This window comes from Aquarana catesbeiana, linkage group LG12, assembly GCF_042186555.1.
Source record: "Aquarana catesbeiana isolate 2022-GZ linkage group LG12, ASM4218655v1, whole genome shotgun sequence".
Taxonomy (NCBI): Eukaryota; Metazoa; Chordata; class Amphibia; order Anura; family Ranidae; genus Aquarana; species Aquarana catesbeiana.
Window position 1 is genome coordinate 195,908,016 of NC_133335.1, and position 24,557 is coordinate 195,932,572.

General features: G+C 43.9%; 1 protein-coding gene across 2 annotated transcripts in view; it reads right to left on the minus strand.

The window, feature by feature from the left end:
- The window catches only part of GGT7 (gamma-glutamyltransferase 7), an 88,373-nt gene extending 70,519 nt beyond the window's left edge, over positions 1 to 17,854 (minus strand). The window contains exon 1 of one of the 2 annotated variants that reach the window (XM_073606379.1): positions 17,606 to 17,853. In XM_073606379.1, coding sequence (XP_073462480.1) covers positions 17,606 to 17,762 — 157 coding nt within the window. In that variant the 5' untranslated portion in view covers positions 17,763 to 17,853. Of the gene's footprint in view, positions 1 to 17,605 lie in introns of both variants that reach the window. The other variant, XM_073606381.1, reaches the window with a different exon arrangement.
- Positions 17,855 to 24,557: the final 6,703 nt, after the last annotated feature.

Sequence of the window (24,557 nt, forward strand, 5' to 3'; positions counted from 1 at the left end):
AAAAGGTTTAGGGTTTAAGTGGTTAAACTTCCCTCATTTACACACCAAAGTGTATTCCTTTGATCTAAAGGACAAATGGTTACAATGTTTATACTTAAGTTCCACTGCTAAAGAATGTTGTGATTCTTGGCAGACTGCCCGTTTTTTTTTTTTTTTTTTTTCCTTTCTTTTGATGGCTGTCGGCTATAGTAGAGCAGAGATTATTCTCTGCATAGAAAGAATCGGGATATACTGTCAAGATTGCAACGGGAAAAAATCGGGATAATGATTCTTAGCGATTAATCGTGCAGCTCCAGCATACAGCAAATGGTAATGAACTGTGAGATAACCCCAAAACATCCAATCAAATTACAAATGACTACAGTTAGATCACTTAAAGATGAGACCTCCTTGCATGTGATGGGTTACTGAATGTTATGCATTGCTCTTTGGCTTGTGTCAAATGAATTCTATAAGTGCATACTATGGGGTTAATTTACTAAAGGCAAATAGACTGTACACTTTGCAGTAGCCCCAGAGCTTAGTAAATGAACAGAAGCTCTGCTGACTTCCATCATCCAATCATGTGCAAGCTGATTTTTTTTTTTCATTTTCCTTCCATGTGATTAGGTAGTCTTTGCAAAGTGGAGCAACTGCTGTATGGACAGCTTAACACAATGGGGTTGATTTACTAAAACTGGAGCACTTAGAATCTGGTGCAGCTCTGTATGGTAGCCAATCAGCTTCTAACTTCAGCTTGTTCAATTAGGCTTTGACAAAAAAAAACCTAGAAGGTGATTGGTTTCTATGCAGAGCTGCACCAGATTTTGCACTCTCCAGTTTTAGTAAATCTCCCCCACTCTTTCAAAAGGCTCAAAAAAACATAAAATCTTGAAAACATTCGCTCCTCACACGGGGCACCAAAAAAATAATTTAAAAAAAATCTCCTAAACTAAAAAAAATATTTTTAGGTTAATAATTCTCTTTAATTCTCTCTAGCAATAAAATGGACTTTTACGAGTTAAGTATACTGTACATATTTGAGTTTAGTGTCACTTTAACTGTGGACAAGAGTTAGTTAAAAAAATAACTGAAAAAGAAACACTCCTCCCAATGTGGTTGATTTAATCTCAGCAGCTGTAAATTATTAATTCATATGCAGTACATGCTTTTAATTAAGTTTTGAGATGACTGTATATAGGAAAAACGCAGCGGGAGAGAGGAAGAGAGAGCATGCAATGTATTCCTGTGTAATAAGAAATCCCCAATCAGCAGTTATATGTTCTCTTTGCTTATCCTCAAAGAAGAACAGTGAGCTCTTCTACAGTATTTCTATACTTCAAGCCTGTCCAACGTTGCAGTTTTAGCTATATCTGTTTTCTCCCCTAAGGTGCATTCCAGGAACATTTAGACAAATTACAGTGGCCTATGACTGTGAGCTCAGATCTATACACTACACACTACTACGCTACACTAAGACCCGGGAGAACCTTCGTTTTCCATGGTCCCACTGTATGTAGGAACATATAGCCACCCTCTCTTGCTCACTCACCAGATATGTAGTGTGCATATAGTAGTGCACATGTCCACAACTAACATGCGCTGTTTGTTCCAAACAAACGGAAAAGGAGAGGTTCTGGAGCTCAAGTAGGACTTACAAAAAGACAGAAAAACATAGTAAGAAGCGATTTCATGAAAAATAGACTACAGGTCCATTAAAGCGGAGGTCCACCCCAAAAAAATAATTAAAAACCAGCAGCTACACATACTGCAGCTGCTGGCTTTTAATAATAGGACACTTACCTGTCCTACTGCGCATGCTCAAGACCCGCTCCTCTCTCCTACTGGCCCAGCGACAGGGGAAGGAGGAGAGAGGAGGAGGGAGGCCCAGCCGTGATGTCAATAGCTGCGACTGAGGCTCCTGGAAGTGGGAAAGGATACCTGTCAAAGACAGGTATCCTGTCCCCCCTACCCCCAATAGGTGTCAATTGTGGCACCAGAGGGGGGGAATCAGATGAGCGGAAGTTCCACTTTTGGGTGGAACTCCGCTTTAAGTACTGGATGTGTATGTATTATTTTCGTAAATAAGAAAAGTATTTAGTGTGACTTTAAGAACTCTATTGCACATCCATGATCTTTGACCGCTTCGGCACGGGGCTCCTCCCATCAAGCTGGCCATGAACTATTACATTTATTTTGTTCAGCCTGTAAAAGAAATCTAACAGATTCCTCCACCCACACTTATCAGAGTGAATGGGTTAATCGCCCTGTATTTTGACAGTTGACTCCCCCGGCTGTCAGAATACCCAAACAGACCCTTCAGCTAATCAGTTGTATATGCTGGGCAATTCACACACCTCCCTGATAGTATGGCATGATGGATAAGAAGCTGCTTGTATCTCTCAGCATTGAGGACACCATTGATCTGGCAATGTTGAGGACCGTAGACGCAGTGGTCAGCCTAGGAAACTTAATGCAGCAGAAGAAAGACACATCACGCTTACTTCCCTTTGACTTCTGAAGATGTCTAGCAGTGCCATCAGTACAGAACTGGAAGAAACCAGTGGGACCCAGGTACACACATCTCCTGTCCGGAGAAAAAAAAACAAGGAAAGACAATCCTACTGCCTCATCTGTATTATTGGGTTAACGAAAGAAAAAAAGGCGTTCACCAAGGAAACCTCCGGTCGGACTTTAAGGCACAGCAAACCAAAGGGATAGTATACAATGTAGTAATATAATAAATGTTATTCAATACAAAAATACATATATGTTATGAAAAGGACATTACAAAAACATATAAAAATCATCTATATAAAAATATACATGATGTGAGCCCTAATGCGTCTACGCGTTTCGTTATGAAAACTTTTTCAGTACACATTCAGGTTTCTATTGTTGCAGAGAAAAGGAGAAAGGTCTCACTATCTTGCAGAAAGGCTCCCGTAAGCCAGAATAATTGATTAGAAAGGTGTGTATTTCCACCGTAGGTGCAAGGGACTTGTAATGGAGGTAAATAACCGTCAGCTGTGGTCATGTAAATCCTAGCTATAGGTGCATTCTTAGCAAGGGAACCACAAGAGTTGCTACCAAGCAAAAAGGATAAGTATCCACACCAAGGAAAAGCTCCACAGGAACTAGGGGGGCTAAAATATAGCCCATATAAGATGTCCACTCAATGGCCCAGATAGAGGTATATAAGTACACAGATAGAGCTTTAAATTGGATATCATACAGGTCCCCTGAAAGGAAGCAAAAACGCTCAAGTTTTCATAATGAAACGCGTAGACGCATTAGGGCTCACATCATGTATATTTTTATATAGATGATTTTTATATGTTTTTGTAATGTCCTTTTCATAACATATATGTATTTTTGTATTGAATACAATTTATTATATTAATACATTGTATACTATCCCTTTGGTTTGCTGTACCTTAAAGTCCGACCGGGGGTTTCCTTGGTGAACCCCTTTTTTTTTTGTTATCCTGTCCAGAGAAGTCTGGCCAGAAGTGGTTTTCATGCAAGAATGAAAACCACTTTTTGCGACCAAAAAGCCATATCTCGTATGTGGAAACAAGCAACTCAACTATGCATGAAAACATAGGATCTGGGGAGCAGAAAAATGGCAGCAGGTGATCTTGACTAATGAGCCAAAATTTGAAATATTTGGCTGTAGCAGGAGGCAGTTTGTTTACCAAAGGGCTGGAGAGCGATACAATAATGAGTGTCTGCAGGTAACAGTGAAGCATGGTGGAGGTTCCTAGCAAGTTGGGGGCTGCAGTTCTGCAAATGGTGTTGGAGATTTGGTCAGAATCAATGGTGTCCTCAATGCTGAGAAATGCAGGCAGATACTTATCCACCATGCCATACCATAAGGGAGGCATGTGATTGGTCCCAAAGTTATACCACAACAGAACAACGACCCCAAGCATAGCCACTGTCATTAAGAACTATCTTCAGAATAAATAAGAACAAGGAGTGCTGGAAGTAATGGTTTGGCCCCTACAGTCCCCCACTGAGTCCTGATCTCAACATCATCAAGTCTGCCTGGGATTACAGGAATAGAGAAGAATTTGAGGCAGCCTACATCCACTTAATAAGGGAAGGGTCAACCACAGCTTTATTATGAAATTAATTAGACTTTATTGATGAAAAAGATGCACACCCAGTGATAGGGAAATATAAAGGGCAACACTATGTTCTATATAGAACTGCACCTCTCACTATACCCTGTCACAGTAATAAAAACATTCTGCAGTTAGCAATACCGTTATTGTAAAAAACAGATACAGAGCACTGTAAATACCACCACCCCAAACCATCAGTCTCCTTTCTCCAGATGAAAGTAGCGCATGTACCTCCCGATGAAGATGTCTTCTTGGTATGCAGAGCACGACACCGAGCTCAAACATGTCTCCTTATCCAGAAATGTAAGGGTTTTTCCATTACAATTCCCAACATCTAAAGAGTGGCGCATGAAATAGCCTACCCCGCAACAATTAAAGCCGTGTTCCAGACGTCATCTGACAAGTCATGTGACCGAATATCCCCAGGAAGCATCTCTGGAATATACACCTGAGACTTGAACAGCCGGCGCCCATTACCAACGTGCAATCTGGAGCTATTACAGTTCATTCTAAACGGCCTCCACGTGGAGAGACCATGGAAACAGAAACTTACTTTGGCTGAGGTGGTGATCGATACGAGCGGTAAGAGCCCTGATGGGTAGCTTTGTCTGAACCCCTCCTGTCCATATTCATCTGTTCCTTTTGTGGACTGTGGAGGTCTATGTGACTTGTGAGATTGGTGAGGCACATATAACTCTATATGGACGCTGTTGGCCCTGATTACTGCCTATTTATACTCAGAAACGCAGATCCCTGGCTAATATACTGAATGCGTTATGCGGCAGTTCATGTGAAATATATGCATAATAAAAATCTGAGTCTCTGATCTTGCAGCATTATTTGTCATGACTGGCATCTCAAAAAGGGGCTGGTGTGGCTATTTGCTCCCACGTTTAAGAAAATAAGCTACATTTTTTCTTCTCTATTGTATCAACTTAGTTCCCGTTGTGGAGAGAACTATGCTAATATCTTTACATGGCTACATGATACTTTAATAATAAAGCAATTTGGAGGTTCCAATACCAAGAAGACATCTTCATCAGGAGTTACATGCGCTACTTTCATCTGGAGAAAGGAGACTGATGGTTTGGGGTGGTGGCAGGGGCGTTGCTAGGGGGTGGCTTTTGGGGCTATAGCCCCGAATCTGGGGCCAATAGCCCAGAGTCTCTGCAGGGGTCCCCAAAAGGGAAGGGAAGGCTCTCTGGGGCCCTTATGTAAGTGGGGGGCTCTCTGGGGACCCTGATGCAAGGGAGAGGCTCTCTGGGGACCCTGATTTTAAGGCAGAGGCTTTCTAAGGACCCAGATTTAAGGGGGAGGCTCTCAGGGGACCCTAATGTAAGGGGGGATCTCTGGGAACCCTGATGTAAATGGGGGGCCCTCTGGGTACCCCGATGAAAGGGGGAGGCTCTCTGAGGACTCTGATGTAAGGAGGAGGCTCTCTAGGGACCCTGATGTAAGGGGGCTCTCTGGGGACCCTGATGTAAGGGGGGGCTCTCTGGGGATATATATACACACACACGTATATTACTGTATATACATGTGTATGCCCATCCAAGCTTATGACTTTCTTTACTATGCTGCTATGGGCTCTAGCCCCAGATCTTTTGTAGACCTAGCAACGCCCCTGGGTGGTGGTATTTACAGTGCTCTGTGTCTGTTTTTTACAATAACATTATTGCTAACTGCAGAATGTTTTTATTACTGTGGCAGGGTATAGTGAGAGGTGCAGTTCTATATAGAACATAGTGTTGCCCTTTATATTTCCCTATCACTGGGTGTGCATCGTTTTCATCAATAAAGTCTAATTAATTTCAACATAAAGCTGTGGTTGACCCTTCCCTTATTTGGTGTTCCCGGGACAATTTTTTGCCCCATCCAGTTTTATTTTAACATATAGTTCCTTGCTTTAATAGGATAGGTATCCCGTCCTAAGGGCGAAATAGCTGGTGTTTAATTTAGTACATTTTTCAGGCTGGTGGATTCATTGATTTTTTTATTTTATTTTTTACAACCACTTAAGATCGGTGATTAGTTCTACAAGATGTTTGGAACAACCTACCTTCTGAGTTCCTTAAAAAACTGTGTGCATGTCTACCTAGAAGAATGATGCTGTTTTGAAGGCAAAGGGTACTTACACCAAATATTGATTTGATTTGTATTTCTGTTCCGTTCATTTACTTTTTTTTTATTCATTTTGTTAATTGATGAAAATAAACTATTAACACTTATATTGCTGAAAGCCTTCTTAATTTACAAAAAAATTTCACACCTGCCTAAAACTTTTGCACAGTACTGTGTATAGAATGAATTAAGCTGTTGCATATTCCTAATAAGTTTTTTGGTGGGTCAGTTTTGAGGTATTCATGAAAAGGATGTTTAGATCTCTCATCGTAATAGGGCAAATTTGGAGAAGCAAAACAAATTTTTATTTTTCCAATAAAACCAAGGAAACTAGTTGCTGGGTGTACTGGCTCTGGTTTTAATCTAGATTTCTTTTTTTATTTTTGTAGATCAGTCATATAGTGACAGAGCAAACAGCACATGTACTGTAGTTACAGTAATATCAGAAAAAAAAACGTCATTGGATAAACACAAAAACAATCCACTGGACAGTTTTTATATAGTGAAACAATATGGGATCTAATGTATTTTGACCATATGAAAGGATCATTAAAACTAAATTCTGAATATTCAGTATCCAAAGGGATCCTACAGACCAGCATGTTCGGTGGCAACAACCACAAAAGGTGAACGTGTATCTAAAGCCAATTAGTAGGGAAGAGTTAGAACCCATATCTTTTTTTTTTTATTGCTGTTTGTTCCCATGGTTGAAATAAATTTCCAGCACCAGTGACTATTATCACCGGAGCTGGAAATGAGAAATAAAATCTAAAATCTTGAATTCTCACTGGAACAGAAGTATAGAGGGCATTTTCCCAAAAGGACATCAATGGCAAAAAAGGGGTTATAACCATTCCACGTTCTAGCCAAAATAAGGAAAAAAATGGCAGAGCTATTCATCATGTGAAACTGCATGTACATTCATCCTGTGTGAATAGGGGCAAAAATTAAAGTAGTTGTAAAGGCAGAAGGTTTGCATTCTATGCAGTAAGGTAAAAAAAAAACCTTCTGCATGCAGGTTCCCCTACAGCCCCCTCCCTAAATACATATCTGAGTTCAATCTCAATCCAGCGAATTCCAGCGAATTCCAGCGAAGAGGCTCTCTTGGCTCTCTCCCTCCTCATTGGCTTAAAGTGGAGTTCCACCCACTTTTACAACTCTTCAGCATCCCTCACTAAACTGTGCACTGTAAACGAATTGGATATTTTTTGTATTTATTTTCTCAGCACCTACTGTATATCTACTGTATTCATTTTTCACTTCCTCCTCCCTGGCCGTGGCCCATTGCATCATTTCCTGTTTGCAATGCCTTCTGGGAAGGGGCGGCAACTTCCTCTGACACTGCCGTTGCTATGGAAACCTGACCTGAAACCCTTACACTGCTTATGATCCAGGAAGAAATAGTCTGGCTTCAGATGCCCACACTTAAGATGGCCACAGCCTGCTGTAAGTTTATAAAATAACAAACTACTGCTATAAACTAACAAAACAGACCTTAGTTTACAGACTAACTTTACTAGAATACATTAAGCTCGTGTATTATAGGGGTATTTTTATTTAAAAAGTATAATTTCCGTCGGAACACCACTTTAAACACAGCAGCGGAGACATTGGCTCCTGCTGCTGCTGTCAATCATAGCCAGTGATGAGGAAGCGGAGGGTGGGGCTTGGGAACGAGCGCATTTCAGTTCCCCCATAGCAAGCGGCTTGCTATGGGGGCACTCAGCAGGGAGTAGAAGTCAGGAGCACCAGCAGGGGACACGAGAAGAGGAGGATCTGGGGTGCTTTGTGCAAAACCACTGCACAGAGCAGGTAAGTATAACATGTTTGTTGTTTTAACAAAAAAACAAAAACAAAAAACAAGACTTTACAATCAGACTTTACAAGACTGTACATGCAGTTTCACAGGATAAAAGCTCTGTGATTTTTTTTTTTTATAAATACACCCCTTAGCTAAGGTACACTTATAGCTGGTAAAAGGATTGTTCCAAGATAAAGTAAGATGAAACTTCACAATATACAAAACAACCTGATTGTACAATCTCCTGTAGATCTAACAACCATGCAATCTAAGGCAGGCCATATGTGATGCGATTTTCGTTCTTGCAGCCACAGGTTGCAGGAAAAAGAATCACTCAATTCCCACATCAACACAGTTAGTGTTTGTGGGGGAGTCCCTCCTGTGGAGCTATTGTGTTCTCCTGGTGGAGAAGGCGCGGGGAGCCGACCCCGGCAGGAGAAAACAGTGATTATTGCCGCTGGCAATAATCGCATGTAAAAATCCAGCCTGCTGGATGGATTGATTTGGGTACAATCTGCCTGCCCATAGATGGTCGGAATCTCAAACTATGATGGTTCAAATCTCATCTATAGACGGCTTAAGGGCCTCAACAAGTGGATAATTGAATGGATCGTTTAGGTTTATCCTCATATTACATAGTTTTGGTAAATTTAAAGGAGATCGTACAATTATATTGTACTATTTATGGCCACAGGCCTAATGGAGGCCTGGAAAAAGGTACAAACTGATAGGACTTCTAAACTTTCCCCACTCTAAAACTAAAAAAAAAAAATGGCGTATAGATACACTTTAATCTCTTCATCATACATTGTGGTGATTTAGTAAAACTGGAGCATTCAGAATTTGGTGCAGCTGTGCATTATAGCCAATCAGCTTCTAACATCAGTTTGTTCAATCAAGGTTTGACAATAAAACCTGGAAGCTGATTGGTTTCTATGCAGGGCCGCACCAGTTTCGTGCCCCAGTTTTAGTAACTCTCCCCCAATGTATTTGCCTATACAGCAAATGAAAGTTTATCTAAAGCTTAAACAAATGTTGCAATGTTCTGAACCATGCTCGGTTACAACAGTGTTACAATATGCTACATTTAATGCCTGCAAAAGAAAGGAGAAGAAAAGGATAAAATGTTTACCATGTATCTGCCCATGGGATGCAGCATTTATATGGTAAACTTTCCTTTGCAACCACTATTAATTCAGAAAACAAATGCAGCCAATGGGAAGCTGCAAGATAATACATTTTTGGATAAAATACCACTTTAATTCTTTTTTTAAAAAAGTTTACTTTTCTCTGTGTTGCTGTTAAAAGGATAGTTCACTTCTAGAAAAAAAAAAAAAAAAACTGCCTATGCAGGTAAGGGAAGTTTGTAGATTGTGTATGTGGGGCTTCCATATGGTGTGTGTGTGTGGGGGGGGGGGGGCTGACATACAGTATCTAACATAAGTGAGTACACCCCTCACATTTTTGTAAATATTTTATTATATCTTTTCATGTGACAACACTGAAGAAATGACACTTTACTACAATGTAAAGTAGTGAGTGTACAGCTTGTATAACAATGTAAATTTGCTGTCCCCTCAAAATAACTCAACACACAGCCATTAATGTCTAAACCACTGGCAACAAAAGTGATTACACCCCTAAGTGAAAATGTCCAAATTAGGCCCAATTAGTCATTTTCCCTCCCCGGTGTCATGTGACTCGTTAGTGTTACAAGGTCTCAGGTGTGAATGGGGAGTAGGTTAAATTTGGTGTTATCGCTCTCACTCTCTCATACTGGTCACTGGAAGTTCAACATGGCACCTCATAGCAAAGAACTCTCTGAGGATCTGAAAAAAGAATTGTTGCTCTACATAAAGATGGCCTAGGCTATAAGAAGATTGCCAAGACCCTGAAACAGCTGCAGCATGGTGGCCAAGACCATACAGCGGTTTAACAGGACAGGTTCCACTCAGAACAGGCCTCACAATGGTCGTCCAAAGAAGTTGAGTGCACATGCTGAGCGTCATATCTAGAGGTTGTCTTTGGGAAATAGACGTATGAGTGCTACCAGCATTGCTGCAGAGGTTAAAGGGGTGGGGGGGTCAGCCTGTCGGTGCTCAGAACATACACCGCACACTGCATCAAATTGGTCTGCATGGCTGTCATCCCAGAAGGAAGCCTCTTCTAAAGATGATGCACAAGAAAGCCCACTAACAGTTTGCTGAAGACAAGCAGACTAAGGAGATGGATTACTGGAACCGTGTCCTGTGATCTGATGAGACCAAGATAAACTTATTTGGTTCAGATGGTGTCAAGTGTGTGTGGTGGCAACCAGGTGAGGAGTACAAAGACAAGTGTGTCTTGCTTACAGTCAAGCATGGTGGTGGGAGTGTCATGGTCTGGGGCTGCATGAATTCTGCCACCACTGGGGATCTACAGTTCACTGAGGGAACCATAAATGCCAATATGTACTGTGACATACTGAAGCAGAGCATGATCCCCTCCCTCCTTGCCAGCAGTTTAGACATTAATGGCTGTGTGTTGAGTTATTTTAAGTGGACAGCAAATTTACACTGTTATACAAGCTGTACACTCACTACTTTACATTGTAGCAAAGTGTCATTTCTTCAGTGTTGTCACATGAAAAGATATAATAAAATATTTACAAAAATGTGAGGGGTGTACTCACTTTTGTGAGATACTGTATATACAGGTGTGTGTGGGGGGCTGACATATATACAGGTGTATGGGGGGGCGCTGACATATATACAGGTGTATGGGGGGGGCGCTGACATATATACAGGTGTATGGGGGGGGCGCTGACATATATACAGGTGTATGGGGGGGCGCTGACATATATACAGGTGTATGGGGGGGGCGCTGACATATATACAGGTGTATGCGGGGAGCGCTGACATATATACAGGTGTGTGTGTGGGGCGCTGACATATATACAGGTGTGTGGGGGGCTGACATATATACAGGTGTGTGTGGGGGGGCTGACATATATACAGGTGTGTGTGTTGGGGGGCTGACATATATACAGATGTGTGTGGGGGGGGCGCTGACATATATACAGGTGTGTGTGGGGGGGGGGCATTGACATATATACAGGTGTGTGTGGGGGCGCTGACATATATACAGGTGTGTTTGTTGTGGGGTGCTGACCTATATACAGGTGTGTGGGGGGCTGACATATATACAGGTGTGTGTGGGGGGGCACTGACATAAATACAGGTGTGTGGGGGGCTGACATATATACAGGTGTGTTTGTTGTGGGGTGCTGACATATATACAGGTGTGTGGGGGGCTGACATATATACAGGTGTGTGTGGGGGGGCGCTGACATAAATACAGGTGTGTGGGGGGCTGACATATATACAGATGTGTGTGGGGGGCTGACATATATACAGGTGTGTGGGGGGGGGCTGACATGTATACAGGTGTGTGTGGGGGGGTGGCTGACATATATACAGGTGTGTGTGGGGGGCTGACATATATACAGGTGTGTGGGGGGGGCTGACATGTATACAGGTGTGTGTGGGGGGGTGGCTGACATATATACAGGTGTGTGTGGGGGGGTGGCTGACATATATACAGGTGTGTGGAGGTGTGGCTGACATATATACAGGTGTATGGGGGGCGCTGACATATATACAGGTGTGTGTGTGGGGACGCTGACATATATACAGGTGTGTGTGGGGGGTGGCTGACATAAAAAACAGGTGTGTGGAGGGGTGGCTGATATATATACAGGTGTGTGGGGGGGGGGCGCTGACATATATACAGGTGTGTGTGGGGGGGTGACTGACATATATACAGGTGTGTGTGGGGGCGCTGACATATATACAGGTGTGTGTGGGGGGGTGACTGACATATATACAGGTGTGTGTGGGGGCGCTGACATATATACAGGTGTGTGTGTGGGGGGGGTGCTGACATATATACAGGTGTGTGGGGGGGGTGACTGAGATATATACAGGTGTGTGGGGGGGCACTGACATATATAGAGTTGTGTGTGGGGGCGCTGACATATATACAAATGTGTGTGTGTGGGGGGGGCGCTGACATATATACAGGTGTGTGGGGGGGGTGACTGACATATATACAGGTGTGTGTGGGGGGGCGCTGACATATATACAGGTGTGTGTGTGTGGGGGGGCGCTGACATATATACAGGTGTGTGTGGGGGGGTGACTGACATATATACAGGTGTGTGTGGGGGGGCGCTGACATATATACAGGTGTGTGGGGGGGGTGACTGACATATATACAGGTGTGTGTGTGGGGGCGCTGACATATATACAGGTGTGTGTGTGGGGGGGGGCGCTGACATATATACAGGTGTGTGGGGGGGGTGACTGACATATATACAGGTGTGTGTGGGGGGGCGCTGACATATATACAGGTGTGTGTGTGTGGGGATGCTGACATATATACAGGTGCGTGGGGGGGCGCTGACATATATATAGGTGTGTGTGGGGGGTGGCTGACATAAAAAACAGGTGTGTGGAGGGGTGGCTAACATATATACAGGTGTGTGTGGGGGGACGCTGACATATATACAGGTGTGTGGAGGGGTGGCTAACATATATACAGGTGTGTGTGGGGGGGACGCTGACATATATACAGGTGTGTGTGGGGGGGACGCTGACATATATACAGGTGTGTGGGGGGCGCTGATATATATACAAGTGTGTGTGTATAGGGGGGCTGAAATATATACAGGTGTGTGGGGGGGGGCCGACATATATACAGGTGTGAGGGGGGCTGACATATATATAGGCAAGCCTTGGGGAATTTTGGTGGTCAGGCTCGGGGGGGGGGGGGGGGGCAGGTCTAAAGCTAAGCTGTGTAAGGGGCTCAAAAATTTCTGATGGCTGTCCTGACGCCCCTTATCTGCATAGGCAGTTTTGTGGTAAAGGTGAACTATCCCTTTAAGGAAGGATCATTCCAACAAAGCCTCCAACAGCAGTAAAACTTGACAGGGGTTCTAATCCTTACCCACTCCACCCAAAAACCACTGAAAAAAAATAAAGTTTTGGCTATAGATACACTTTATTATTCTAGAACTGCATATATGACGGAAAAACAATCAGTATTATTTCACATGGTAAGGGACAGTAACCTATTGCAGTCTATCAGAGACCTTCATTTATTGTTCAGTTTAATTCTAAATATAAAGTGTTACAGCACTTTGCATACTACATCACTACCTGCGCACTTATTATCCTAATAACAATTCTACTATCACTAATTATATATTATTACTATACCTTATTAATTCAAGTTATATTTATGATGATAATCACAGATTGAGCAATAAGGCAGACGGGCTTGTATATGTGATGGATACCCAACACTCTGCTCCATATGGTAGGTTGACAGATACACTAATGACTGCGATGAAGTAACAGCTACACTAGAACATGGTATAGGCAGATGTGTAGTAAATATCATGAAGACAAAGGATGCACTGGTACAAGTGTTGGATGAAGGATGCAATGGTACATGAGATGGGGATGTTGAATGCAATGATATGCGGGATGGAGATTTTGGATACAATGGTACAAGAGATGGAGATGTTGGATGCAATGATACATGAGATGGAGATGTTGGATGCAATGGATGTTGGCTGCAATGATACGTGAGATTGAGACATTGGATGCAATAGTACATGAGATGGAGATTTTGGCTACAATGGTACATGAGATGGATATATTGGCTGCAATAATACGTGAGATTGAGATATTGAATTCAATGGTACATGAGATGGAGATGTTGGATACAATGGTACATGAGATGGAGATGTTGGATACAATGGTACATGAGATGGAGATGTTGGATACAATGGTACATGAGATGGAGATGTTGGATACAATGGTACATGAGATGGAGATGTTGGATACAATGGTACATGAGATGGAGATTTTGGATACAATGGTACATGAGATGGAGATGTTGGATACAATGGTACATGAGATGGAGATTTTGGATACAATGGTACATGGGATGGAGATATTGGATGCAATGGAACATGAGATGGAGATATTGGATGCAATGGAACATGAGATGAAGTTGTTGGATGCAATGGTACATTGGATGGAGATATTGGATGCAATGGTACACAAGATGAAGTTGTTGGATGCAATGGTAGATGAGATGGAGATTTTGGATACAATGGTACATAAGATGAAGTTGTTGGATGCAATGGTAGATGAGATGGAGATGTTGGATACAATGGTACATGAGATGGAGATTTTGGATACAATGGTACATGAGATGGAGATGTTGGATACAATGGTACATGAGATGGAGATTTTGGATACAATGGTACATGAGATGGAGATTTTGCATACAATGGTACATGAGATGGAGATGTTGGATACAATGGTACATGAGATGGAGATTTTGGATACAATGGTACATGGGATGGAGATATTGGATGCAATGGAACATGAGATGGAGATATTGGATGCAATGGTACATTGGATGGAGATATTGGATGCAATGGTACATAAGATGAAGTTGTTGGATGCAATGGTAGATGAGATGGAGATTTTGGATACAATGGTACATAAGATGAAGTTGTTGGATGCAATGATTCGTGAGATTGAGATGTTGGATGCAATGGTCCATGGGATGGCGATGCAGAATACATTGGTACATGAGATGGAGATTTTGGATACAATGGCAAATGAGATGAAGATGTTGGATGCAATAGTCCATGGGATGGAAATGCAGGACAAAATGGTACATAAGATGGAGATGTTGGATGCAATAATATGTAAGACAGAGGTGTTGGATGCAATCATATTTGAGATGGATATGATGGATGCAACGGTACAAGAGATGGAGGTGTTGGATGTCATGGTACATGAGATAGAGATACAGGATATAATGGCACATGTGATGAGGACAATGTGACAATGTGGTGGTGCATGAAGTGCAAATTCAGGATTCACCGGTTATTATGGTGGAGCTGGAGGATGCAAGGATACAAGTGTTATGAATATATTATGAGAAGTGATGAAGATGCAGTGGGATCAGACTGAGATGTAGGATATACTGGTATTATGATAGTGATAAGCAATAATAAACACGCAGGATACAATGGTGTAGGTACAGTGATAGAGGAGGTGGGGATGAAATGATTAATATGACAGAGATGAAGGATGCACTTGTACATGTGATAAGGATGCAGTGGTATAAGGGATGGAGATGAGGATGCAGTGGTACAAGGGTTGATGATGGTACACGGATGGAGATGAGGATGCAGTGGTACAAGGATGAGGATGAGGAAGCAGTGGTACAAGGGATGGAGATGAGGATGGTGATGAGGATGCAGTGGTACAAGGGATGAGGATGGTACACGGATGGAGATGAGGATGGAGATGAGGATGCAGTGGTACAAGGGATGAGGATGGTACACGGATGGAGATGTGGATGGAGATGAGGATGCAGTGGTACAAGGGATGAGGATGGTACATGGGATGGAGATGAGGATGCAGTGGTACAAGGGATGAGGATGGTACATGGGATGGAGATGAGGATGTAGTGGTACAAGGGATGGAGATGAGGATGCAGTGGTACAAGGGATGGAGATGAGGATGGAGATAAGGATGCAGTGGTACAAGGGATGGAGATGAGGATGGAGATGAGGATGCAGTGGTACAAGGGATGGAGATGAGGATGGAGATGAGGATGCAGTGGTACAAGGGATGGAGATGACGATGGAGATGAGGATGCAGTGGTACAAGGGATGAGGATGGTACATGGGATGGAGATGAGGATGCAGTGGTACAAGGGATGAGGATGGTACACGGATGGAGATGTGGATGGAGATGAGGATGCAGTGGTACAAGGGATGAGGATGGTACATGGGATGGAGATGAGGATGCAGTGGTACAAGGGATGAGGATGGTACATGGGATGGAGATGAGGATGCAGTGGTACAAGGGATGAGGATGGTACACGGATGGAGATGTGGATGGAGATGAGGATGGAAATGAGGATGCAGTGGTACAAGGGATGAGGATGGTACATGGGATGGAGATGAGGATGCAGTGGTACAAGGGATGAGGATGGTACATGGGATGGAGATGAGGATGCAGTGGTACAAGGGATGAGGATGGTACATGGGATGGAGATGAGGATGGAGATGAGGATGCAGTGGTACAAGGGATGAGGATGGTACATGGGATGAAGATGAGGATGCAGTGGTACAAGGGATGAGGATGGTACATGGGATGGAGATGAGGATGGAGATGAGGATGCAGTGGTACAAGGGATGAGGATGGTACATGGGATGGAGATGAGGATGCAGTGGTACAAGGGATGAGGATGGTACATGGGATGGAGATGAGGATGCAGTGGTACAAGGGATGAGGATGGTACATGGGATGGAGATGAGGATGCAGTGGTACAAGGGATGAGGATGGTACACGGATGGAGATGTGGATGGAGATGAGGATGCAGTGGTACAAGGGATGAGGATGGTACACGGATGGAGATGTGGATGGAGATGAGGATGCAGTGGTACAAGGGATGAGGATGGTACATGGGATGGAGATGAGGATGCAGTGGTACAAGGGATGAGGATGGTACATGGGATGGAGATGAGGATGCAGTGGTACAAGGGATGAGGATGGTACATGGGATGGAGATGAGGATGGAGATGAGGATGCAGTGGTACAAGGGATGAGGATGGTACATGGGATGGAGATGAGGATGCAGTGGTACAAGGGATGAGGATGGTACATGGGATGGAGATGAGGATGCAGTGGTACAAGGGATGAGGATGGTACATGGGATGGAGATGAGGATGGAGATGAGGATGCAGTGGTACAAGGGATGAGGATGGTACATGGGATGAAGATGAGGATGCAGTGGTACAAGGGATGAGGATGGTACATGGGATGGAGATGAGGATGGAGATGAGGATGCAGTGGTACAAGGGATGAGGATGGTACATGGGATGGAGATGAGGATGCAGTGGTACAAGGGATGAGGATGGTACATGGGATGGAGATGAGGATGCAGTGGTACAAGGGATGAGGATGGTACATGGGATGGAGATGAGGATGCAGTGGTACAAGGGATGAGGATGGTACACGGATGGAGATGTGGATGGAGATGAGGATGCAGTGGTACAAGGGATGAGGATGGTACACGGATGGAGATGTGGATGGAGATGAGGATGCAGTGGTACAAGGGATGAGGATGGTACATGGGATGGAGATGAGGATGCAGTGGTACAAGGGATGAGGATGGTACATGGGATGGAGATGAGGATGCAGTGGTACAAGGGATGAGGATGGTACATGGGATGGAGATGAGGATGGAGATGAGGATGCAGTGGTACAAGGGATGAGGATGGTACATGGGATGGAGATGAGGATGCAGTGGTACAAGGGATGAGGATGGTACATGGGATGGAGATGAGGATGCAGTGGTACAAGGGATGAGGATGGTACATGGGATGGAGATGAGGATGCAGTGGTAAACAGATGGAGATGAGGATGCAATGTTACAAGGGATGAGGATGTATCGGTCCACGGATGATGGAGCCTTCCTCCCTCCAGCCAGTTACCCGCATCATGCTCCCCCAGGAAGGTGTCCTCTTCCCCGGCTCTCGGTCCTGGCTCTCCCCCGGCCTCGTCCTCGGGCAGGCGGGGGAAGCTGGTGATGCTCATGTAGTCCACCGGGGAGTAGGAGCCCAGAGATCGCCCGGGGCCCGGCTCCGCCATCTCCGCCAATCTCTGATGTCACCGGCCCAGGGGGAGGTGGGGAGCCAAGCACGGGAGAGGGCGGGGCCGGTGACGTCGCAGAGAACAGCTGCTGTCCGGGCTGTCACATGTGGAGACATGAGTTGTGTGTGACGTCACGACCTTACTCCCCAATGGTGGAAAAACTAAAATGACGACATGTATAGAGCTGATAAGATTGGATTTGCAGTCTCATCACTGGTTATCATAGTCTGTATAATTTTTTTGTTGTACACCCCAAAAACTAGTGGAACATTTGAATGATTTGTATTTGTGTGTATATTTATCTGTCTTTGCTCCTGCCAAAAGCTAACAAAAGATCCCTGAGTGTGTGGATTGTGACCATCATACACAATGCAAATATGGGAGCAGTAATTGGCAATTTGTAAATCTGAGCTCTGGGATGAGCAAATAGTGTATAAATACAAGAGTCCTGTGTATTCAGGAGCTTCCTGTAATAAAGACCGGTCACTGCTGCTCCCTCTCCTTGTGCAGGGTGACTGGTCTTGTCTCCGCCCCCTCCTGTAGCTTTCCACAGGCAGACCTTCCTATCCTTGACAGTAAGAGGCATCTTGTTGGAGCGTCCTCCACTTACCGGGAGGTTTTTGGGACTTCAGCCACTCCAACATATCCACTGGATAAAGCCACTCCTTTACATGTACACATGTCGGCTTACTGGCCCATACAGACTGTGCTCTTGTTCTCCTGGCTCTCATGAAGAGGTTACCCTCGAAACGCGTCAGCCATTTTTAACAACTTGCCTCAACATGGGCATACCCCAATTTTAATTGATTTTCTAGTGCCTTTTTTGTTACCTGTTTGTATGCAATGTAGTATTTGTATGATTCATTATTTTATATGTGTGTATTCCCTATTCATGATTAAACCATACATGTTTTGATGTAAGCATCTGATCACGCGCCTTCTGTCCACCTCCTACCATACAGTCCTTTCCAGACCACCCCGGGTCAGTTAAGGCGGCGGGGCACGCTTTTATCACCTCCTCCAATCCTTCCACTTTCTACAATACTACCCGTACACTTCAGCAAAGGGCCTCACAAGCGCAGGAGTATTTCTCACCACATCTTGCCTACGCTTTCCGCAGGCAGCCTGTAGTGGGTGGGGCCTGCTTGGACCCTCCCACAGCTCTGTCCTCTGTTCAGGCTATGTACATCATACTGATGATGTCATAGCTACTTTTACAAGGTAAAGGTGGACTTCCAAAAGAATTTGGTGCTCACAACATAGATTTACACTCACCGGCCACTTTATTAGGTACACCTTGCTAGTATCGGGTTGGACTCTCTTTTGCCTTCACAACTGCCTTAATTCTTTGTGGCATAGATTCAATAAGATGTTGGAAACATCCCTCAGAGATTTCGGTCCATATTGACATGATAGCATCACAGTTGCTGCAGATTTGTCGGCTGCACATCCATGATGCAAATCTCCCATTCCACCACATCCCAAAGGTGCTCTATTGGATTGAGATCTGGTGACTGTGGAGGCCACTGGAGTACAGTGATCTCATTGTCATGTTCAAGAAACCAGTGGTGAGATGATTTAAGCTTTGTGACATGGTGCTTTATCCTGCTGGAAGGAGCCACCAGAAGATGGGTACAATGTAGTCATAAAGGGATGGACATGGTCAGCAACAATACTCAGGTGGGCCGTGGTGTTTAAACAATGCTCAATTGGTACTAAGAGGCCCAAAATGTGCCAAGAAAATATCCCCCACACCATTACACCACCAGCCTGAACCATTGATACAAGGCAGGATGGATCCATACTTTCATGTTGTTTACACCAAAATCTGACCCTTCCATCTGAATGTCGCAGCTAAAATCGAGACTCATCAGACCAGGCAACGTTTTTCCAATCTTCTATTGTCCAATTTTGGTCACCCTGTGTGAATTGTAGCCTCAGTTTCCTGACAGGAGTGGCCCCCGGTGTGGTCTTCTGCTGCTGTAGCCCATCTGTTTCACGGTTGGATGTGTTGTGCGTTCAGAGATGGTATTCTGCATACCTTGGTTGTAACAAGTGGTTATTTGAGTTACTGTTGCCTTTCTATCATCTGGACCTTTCTTCTGCCTTTCTTCTCCTCTGACATCAACAAGGCATTTTTGTCCACACAACTGCCGCTCACTGGATATTTTCTATTTTTCGGACTATTCTCTTTAAATCCTAGGTTGTGCGTGAAAATCCCAGTAGATCAGCAGTTTTTGAAATACTCAGAGCAGCCCGTCTGGCACCAACAACCATGTCACATTCAAAGTCACTTAAATCCCCTTTCTTCCCCATTCTGATGCTCAGTTTGAACTTCAGCAAGTCATCTTCACCACATCTAGATGCCTAAATGCGTTGAGTTGCTGCCATGTGATTGGCTGATTAGCAATTTGTGTTACCAAGCAATTAAACAGGTGTACCTAATAAAGTGGCCGGTGAATGTATATCCTTTGTAGCTATAGAGGAGTATATCTAAATAAAAGTTTTTGTGCCCTAAGTTCAACTTTAAGCAGGTCCCGTGACAGTTGTATAAAATGGATGGCTTCCTTTCAAGCCATCCATTGTATACAATTGTGTTGCTAGCTGTGATTGGTCAGTGAGATCACATAGTACAGACTGGGCAAATTGTGGCCCATCTGTACCATGTGATTAGCTCTGACCAATCACAGCTAATCACAACGAAAGAAATAATTTTATTTAGTAAAATGCATGCATATAGCAATGAAATGAACTGCTATATGCAAACATAATTTTAAAAAAAAGTAAAATTAATACTGATCACTTCATCAGAGTAGTACAATGTTACTATGGCAAAATTATATTGCTCTAGTCAAAGTGTGTTAAAAAAATAAAAAAAAAAAAAAAGAAGAAAAAAAGTTATAAGAAAAAAAGAAAAAAAAAAGAAAAATGTGAAAAAACATACATTTTTCACCAGTCACAAGTCGGTGTCCCTGATCACTGCCACACCTGTTATATAATGATGCTGTACTGCACTGGTGACAGTATGTACAAAAAGTATGACAAAAAATGACCATTTCGAAAAACTCACCATGCCCCTTACAAAATACCTTGGACTGTCTACTTTCCAAAAAGCACACTGGTCTTCCCGATGAATGGTTGTGAGTGGGGTCAGGACAAGTCTGATCATTGGAGGAGAGCAGGCTGAGTACACAGCACAGCTAGAGAACTGACCATGTTGTGCACTCATGCCTAACATGGTCAGTTTTTAATAGGAAAGCAGAGGGACTGGCAGGAACTCTGGGGATTTCACACAAAGGAAGCAATACAAAGAGAACAGGATAGTTTTCCATACAGGTACATGGCACAGCAGAGGGGACAGCGGTGACATCACAGGCTCCTGTGTCAGGTAAGTGACACATAATGGGCTACTATGCAATGCATAGTAACCCATTATGCTTTACCTTTACAGGGAAACAAAGAGGAAGTAAACCCATCAGGGTTTTCTTCCTCTTTAACAAGTTAACTTTCACAATGGCCAAATTGTAAGGACTAGAAGACTAGGTCAGAACAACTTCAAAACTGCAGCTCTTGTGGGATATTCTTTGTCTGCAGTGGTCAGATCCTAAAACCAAAAGTGGCCCAAGGAAGGAAAACCTGAGACCTGGCAACAGGGTCATGAGTGGCCAAGGCTCATTGATGCATTTGGATGCATTTGGGGGAGTGAAGGCTGGCTTCTGTAGTAAGACCCACTAGAAGAGCTACTGAAGCTCAAATTGCTGAAAAGGTTAACGTTGGTTCTGACAGAAATGTGTCAGAACACAAAGTTCATTGCAGTTTGTTGTGTATTAGGCTGGGCAACCGCAGACTGGTCAGGGTGCCTATGTTGGCCCATGTCCACAGCCAAAAGTGCTTACAATGGTTGCATGAGCATCAGAACTGGACCATGGAGCAATGGCAGACAATGGTCTGGTCTGATGAATAACATTTTCTTGCACATCATGTGGATGACCGGGTGCAAGTATGTTGCTTACCTGGGGAAGAGATGGCACCAAGATGCAGTATGGAAAGAAGACGAGTTGATGGAGTCAGTGTGATGCTTTGGGCAATCCTCTTCTATGAAACATTGGGTCCTGCCATTTATGTGGATGTTACTTTGGAGTCCTTGCCTTGAAGGATCAGGACTGTTTTGCAATAGGGGAACCTATTCAATAGTAGGGTGGTCATAATGTATGGCTGATCGGTGACTACACCCCAAAGCACAAAGGCACTCCAATGTATAGTAGCATACTACCATATGCTGTGGTTGCGTTGCATTACCAAAAATGGTGTATGTCCGTTTTTTTGTTGTTTTTTTTTAGATACCACGGGTTGCAGGAAAGAAATTTGCTTGATTCCCCCATCAACACAGTGTGATGCAGGAATTCCTCCTACCGGGCCATTGTCTTTTCCCGGCGGTGGGCGGGGGGTCCGGGGGAAGCCGCCCCAGCCAGGAGAAGACAGTGACTATCGTTAGTGAAGATGAGGCTACATGCTGTGGTGTGTTTGTATTTGTCTACCAAATAAGGGAAATTAATAATACTAATTATGACAGGGTATGATCTTACTCATAGTGCAAAAACAACTCTAAACTAGGATGAATGTGTTCCATTTATAGCAGTTCTCTGTCATCTATCTTTCCATCGTTGATGTACCATGTACATATACTGTATCTTCCACAGTGCTTTTATCTTTTGTACCAAATTATTACATCTTATAGCAGAACCCTAGCTAAAAAAACAATATTAGCCCCTTAAAGATACAAATTTAAAAGCAGTAATTATTTTTCGCCACTAGAGGTCTTCAGTCTTCCAGGTTGAATGATGGCCAGCAGCAGGGGCGTCGCTAGGGGGTGGCTTTTGGGGATATAGCCCCGAATCTGAGGCCAATAGCCCCGAGTCTCTGCAGGGGTCCCCACAGAAGAGGGGAGGCTCTCTGGGGACCCTTATGTAAGTGGGGGGCTCTCTGGGGACCCTGATGCAAGGGAGAGGCTCTCTGGGGTCCCTGATTTTAAGGCAGAGGCTTCCTAAGGACCCAGATTTAAGGGGGAGGCTCTCTGGGGACCCTAATGTAAGGGGGGCTCTCTGGGAACCCTGATGTAAATGGGGGGCCCTCTGGGTACCCTGATGAAAGGGGGAGGCTCTCTGATGACTCTGATGAAAGGAGGAGGCTCTCTGGGGACCCTGATGTAAGGGGGGCTCTCTGGGGACCCTGATGTAAGGGGGGACTCTCTGGGGACCCTGATGTAAGGGGGGACTCTCTGGGGACCCTGATGTAAGGGGGGACTCTCTGGGGACCCTGATGTAAGTGGGGGGCTCTCTGGGAATATATATACACACACACGTATATTACTGTATATACATGTGTATGCCCGCCCAAGCATATGACTTTCTTTACTATGCTGCTATGGGCTCTAGCCCCAGATCTTTTGTAGACTTAGCAACGCCCCTGGCCAGCAGCATCATTCAACCCACTTCCTCAGAGCCCAGGATGTCATGGACCCACCCCTGAAGAGGAATCATACAACTTAGGCTCGGAGTACTGCACTGCACAACGTTGACGCCTCATTATATGAGCATCTTTCAGCACAAGGGCAGTCCACTGATGCCACAGGAGGAAGTACCCATGACAACTTCAGAATGGCCAGAGGAGAGAGGTGAAGACCCTTCAAATGAGTCTTTCACAACTTTTTTTTTTTTTACCACAGAGGAACCCTTGAAATGATGTTTGAAATAATATTTGAAGGGAAACCCTGCTAAACATAATTATATCTACAGTTCATGGTAAATTAGCACCACATTGCTAGATAGAAAAGTACACCACATTGGCAGTCAGTAAGAGAGGGGCTTCTTTGCACTAGTGGTCAGTGGAAAGAAAGTCTTGTTACTTTGGTGGTCAGTGCGAAAAATTCCTGTTACAATTGTGGTCCGTGAGATAAATGATGGTCAATGTTGGGCCCCCATACTTTGGAGGGCAGTGGGAAGAATGCTGCCTTCATTGGTGGTCAGTAAGAAGAATATTCCACCTACAGACCTTTGGTGATAGTGGTTAGTTACCTGGGAAACGAGAGGAGAAGCTCCACTGATTCCATTCAGGTGGTTCTGATGAGGGGTGTTGGTGCCAGGACTATGTGGGCATCAGGCAGGAGATCAATCACTGGTCAAGGACCCCCTGGCAACCTCTGGAGGAGCCCTAGTTGAGAAAGGCTGCTTCAAAGTGCAATCTACCATGAACTGAATGGTTGTATATTGAATGTAACACTCATTGGTGTGATCAGTATAACAGTGCTGATGAAGTTTTCATCTTACTCTCATCTTTTGCCAAATTTAAATTAATGCCTATAACATACCTGTATTACATAGAGTGTATTGTTATTGTGATCTCTATTTGAACCATTAATTAGCAGTCTGCTAATTACTGTTATTTCTGCCTTAGTTGAGAGTAATTACAAAAAGTAACTCATCTGGGATATGACGTTCATAAAGTCCATAAATATGTCACTTGTACATAACCACTGTCAACAACGGTGAAGAAAAACAAAAATGTTCCTGTTTAAGCTAATCTATGGGCAAATACTGCGCACCCCCTTTTCCCTCCACTCTTTAACATTTAAAAGAAAAAACCCTAACATATATTTTTTCTTGTATGAATCCTCCATCACCTATCCCTGTGATGCAGTCTGTTCCCATACCAACTGGTCCCCATGTGGTGATGTCATCCCACCACTGCAGTGTTCTGGAACTTGACTTGAGAGGACCTTGCCACTGGACAGCC